This window comes from Vicia villosa, linkage group LG5 (assembly GCF_029867415.1).
Source record: "Vicia villosa cultivar HV-30 ecotype Madison, WI linkage group LG5, Vvil1.0, whole genome shotgun sequence".
Classification (NCBI taxonomy): domain Eukaryota; kingdom Viridiplantae; phylum Streptophyta; class Magnoliopsida; order Fabales; family Fabaceae; genus Vicia; species Vicia villosa.
The window spans coordinates 103,848,344-103,852,868 of NC_081184.1; the positions used below are offsets into that span (position 1 = coordinate 103,848,344).

General features: G+C 35.8%; 1 protein-coding gene across 1 annotated transcript; it reads right to left on the bottom strand.

The window, feature by feature from the left end:
• Positions 1 to 1,583: 1,583 nt before the first annotated feature.
• Positions 1,584 to 4,300, bottom strand: LOC131601925 (proline dehydrogenase 2, mitochondrial-like). Its single transcript, XM_058873854.1, has 4 exons — positions 3,519 to 4,300; positions 2,313 to 2,958; positions 1,955 to 2,195; positions 1,584 to 1,838 (listed from the first exon to the last, which is right to left on the bottom strand). Exons 1-4 carry the CDS (start codon positions 4,065 to 4,067, stop codon positions 1,799 to 1,801), a joined length of 1,476 nt encoding a protein of 491 aa, XP_058729837.1. The 5' UTR covers positions 4,068 to 4,300; the 3' UTR covers positions 1,584 to 1,798.
• Positions 4,301 to 4,525: the final 225 nt, after the last annotated feature.

Below are 4,525 nucleotides of genomic sequence, written 5' to 3' on the forward strand. Positions count from 1 at the left end.
AGTCAGTGAAGTCAGAGAGATGTAATTTGTAAGAGTGAAAAATGAGAGAATATTTATAAATGCCATAAAACAGGGTTTATATATGGCAGGTGGTTAAAACCGCCTCTGTCTAATCTGACATGTGATGCAAGGAGTCGTCTGATTAGATCTAACGGTATGCGATGCATAGACAATTGAAATAAGGTGTCTGACTTAGACAATTGAAATAAGGTGTTTGACTCCTTTGCGAGGTTCCACCTGATCATCTATGTTCGTGATGGAGCTCTAGATTAAGCCTTTGTAATTGGACAGGTCTGCTTGAAACAAAAACCATGTTCTGTTTTTCAAAAATATTTTTCTTTTAAGATGTTTCGAAAGAAAGATATTTTAGAAAATTAATTTTGTGAGTGTATGTATATATTTTAATAATAAAAGAGATAACACTGTTATTTAAAACATTAGTCTAAGAAGATAAAAAAAACACTTAAAGCTTGGGATCATATCACACTTTAACACTTTTTTTTATTCAGGTTCGTTTTTTAATGATGTTTAGAACATTTGTTCTTCTTGAGTTAACCATCAAAAGAACATCGGATCTTGTTGATTCAATCATCAAAACATATTTAAACATAGAACCACATCATAAACACGAAAAAATCACATTCAAAATAATATTCCAAACCAAGAGTCTTAACTCATGATAAGACTTGCAATAACTATAGACTGAGAACTTGGATTATACATTTCTCTATATAGAGATTATTCCAAACCAAGAGTCTTAACTCATAATAAGCTTTGCAATAACTATAGACTGAAAACTTGGATTATACATTTCTAAAATAGAGATTAATGAAAATTTTAACCTAAGTGATTAATACAATCACAAACAATCTTCTAAATACAGGTGGCCAAAGTGTACTGACTCTAAGCTTCAACTTTGCAGCAACAATACAACCAACTCTTCAAGATTTATCTCTCTTTGAAATGGAGTTTTTTTTCTTCTTTTGACTAAAAAATAAGACATTTCTTATGAATACTAGTATAGTACAACTCTACACATGGTATGACATTTTATTTGTCCTTTTCACCGCAACTTAAATTACCCAATAATCTATGATTAATTGATATAGAAAAGAACTTATGATATAAACAGAACGAAAAATACTTATAAGAAATGAATTATTTGATCGTCTAGACTATTTCAAGTGTCATCAAAGACATTATTATATCCTCCTTATTCTCCTTGTCCTAATCATCAGCCATCTTCCCCACCTTTTCTCTGTTTTTACCCTTTTTGGTTGTTATATAGGAGTGTGTACACGAAAAAATCCAACTCAAGCATCATGCTCAATTTGTCCCTATCAGTCACACTCCACATTACTTTGTCTATATACCAAATTGACATTATTTCAGCATTGTTATTTTGTAGTGAAGATAGCTACCAATCATAGCTAATTCAATCACCAGTTGCTATCATATTTTATCTTGATAGAACAAGTTGATATCTTATTGTTTTCAATTAAATATTGTAATTGTAATATTCTAATCAAATTCAAATGGTATGAATCATATCACACACACACACAAACACATAATACATACACTTGATAAATAACTCTTTTTATTTCAAAGAACACAATGCGCAAGCAAGAAAAAGGTGAAATGAATACACATAAGACATAAGACAACATGCACATTTCATCAACTTGAATGCACAAAGCTCAAGCAAATTCCAGGATTCTCTACTTTGTACAAAGATATTGTGAACCCTGTTGCCTACATTTATTACATCCCATCAACTCATCCTCAAAATTTAAATTTAAAACACAGCTGCTCTAAGTCTCCTAACCAACTCCTTCCTGTTCACACAAAAAACAAAAAAAAAAATCTATGTCAGAAAACATCATCAACTAAATGTTTCATTCAAGAACAACATACAACAGAATAAATTGTTAGTTTTGCTTCAGATTTTTACCTCATAAGTTGCCTGTCAAAACCTGATGCAGCTAACACACCTCTATTCTCCTCAGCCCTTCTCAAGAGGTATGGCATCACAGTCTCTACAGGCCCAAATGGCATGTACTTGCTAACCTGAAACCCTGCATTGCTCAAACCAAAAGAAAGTGCCTCTGACATTCCATATAGTTGTGCAAATTCCATCTTGTGGTTCACTTTTCCTATCCCCAATTCATGTGCTTTTGCAGCAGCCAATTTTCCTATAGACAGCAACATTAATTAAATCAGACACAGACACCAAAAACACAACACCGATCCTAACACGTCGACACTGACACCATAGGTGTCAGTGCTACAAAGATTATATCATGTAATACCTGATTCAATGTTATGAGTTGCAAGAACAACTCCACCAGGGCCATCAGCAATCTTCTCAAGCATAAAATTAGTACAATCATTGAAACACTTATGTGTATCCATAATAGAGTTATGAATTGGGGAAGCAAACCCTAGATCAGCAGCCAATTTTCTTTCACTAGACATATAAGCACCTCTCACCAACTTAAACCCCATTGGAATCCCCATTTTCTCAGCAGCCTTTGAAGTCAACAACATCCTTTCCTTAGCATCTTTCAAATATGTTTGAATAGTTCCAAACACAGTTGGGTGTTCACCTTTGTTATGCACAATAGCAGCAGCATAAGTCAAGTAATCAATAGCAGGTTGAACTGATGTATGCTCAGCATCAACCAACAAAGGGATGTTGAATTGCACACACTTCTCACAAAGCTCAAGGAATCTCTGGTTTGCAAGCTCAAGATCACTCTCTTCTTGTTGTGTCAAAGGCGCCGGTCTCTTCCTTGTATGGTACAAAGGAGACGACTCCGAGAAAATCGGTAGTGTTTCTTGCATCCATGGTAAATTGAATGAAGGATCCTTCTTCTGCCATCTCAGCAAATCACTAACTCTCTCCAGCAAGCTCATTGGACATATTGCAGTAATTTTCACAATCATAAAGCTCACCTATACCACAGAAAAAAAAGTATAATTTTGAAAAATATTAGTACATGACATCACAAAATAATAATATTAAACTTAAAATTAAAAACAACCCCTCAACAAATCTTCCACAAAAAAAAAGTTCATAAAAATGCACCAGCAACCACAGTTTATTTCTGTGTGGCTTATTAGTGCTTGAATCTTTTACCAAAAACATTTGTTTCTTCCAATTCCACTCCAATTCCATTCTTCCATGCTTTGATTTCATCATGCTCTCATTCATCATGCTCTCATTTCATCATGCTTTGATTTCATGAATGAAATTCCAATTCCAATTCCAATGTTCCTTGCTTTGATTTCATCATGCTTTTGATTTCATGAATGAATGATTAACAGCAACAATGCGAGCACGCTCAAAACGGTTATTCTCAATTTGATTTGAATCCATTAACGTACAAGAGTGAAGCGCAGATTGCAGATTGCATCTCTCTTCTGTTACATGAAGAAACCGAAAACCAAAAAAAAAAAAGAAAAAAAAAACAGTTACATTTGGAAACAGAGAGATGAAATGAAGAAGAGATTACCGAAGAAGGAGGAAGCGATCTGCTGACATCAACGGTATGAAGAAAGCCTTTGAGATTGCGATCGCAACCTTCATTATCATGCGCATCTTCAACTCCATACACAAGCATTCCACGCAAACCAGCTTTGTTCAAACCGCCGATACTCTGACCGGCGGTGGTAGCATCTTCTCCGGCGCAAAAGTGATCGAAAAACGTCGACCGAGTGGCGGCAAGAGCGAGGTTTCGTAAAGGATTATCCGTCTGCATGAGTTCGGATCTCATCAACCACGTACCGAGATCAACCATGGGTTCGATTGCGGTTGCATGGAGAACGGCGGTTGATCGGAGGAGATTAGCGGTTGGAACATACGTGAAGAGTTTCTCAACGTCGTGGAAGTTGAGATCCGCGACGGCGGGAGGGAGGAGAGTGGTTGTTGAGGGCGGTTTTTGGTCGAGAATATTACAAGGAGGAGAGAGAGTGGGGGAGGTGAGAGAAGGTTGGAAGGGTTTTGTGGCGGTGTTGTAACGGAGTTTCCTTAGGATTCTTGGAGGGATAACACGAGTGGCCATAAAAGTATAGGATTGCTTTTTGATTTTGATGGTGTAAAAAATAATAAAAACTCTCTCGTTTATGAATGGATGAATGGGATTTAAGATTGTGTTGGAAATGAATGAATGGGTGAATGGGAATGAATTCTCACACTCTCTCTTATTGGTATTTTTTCTTGACCTAAAAACGCAATGGAAAACTAGAATGAGATGTAAAAATGGGCAGGCTTGTGAAGTGAGAAGGGAGATAGTTGAGTATAAATAGGGGAAGAGAAACCTAAATATAAGTGAGAGATGTGTTTAGATTAGATTAAATTAATTAAAGAAGGAGTCAAGTGGTGAGGTGTGATTTGAATGGATATGAGCAAGTTGGTTAATTAAAGAATTTTTTGTGTGTAGTTTCCTTAAATGTTGGAGTTGGGTAAAGGGGATGTATACGAGTAAGGTTATAATTGTAAAGGGGATGTATACGAGTAAGG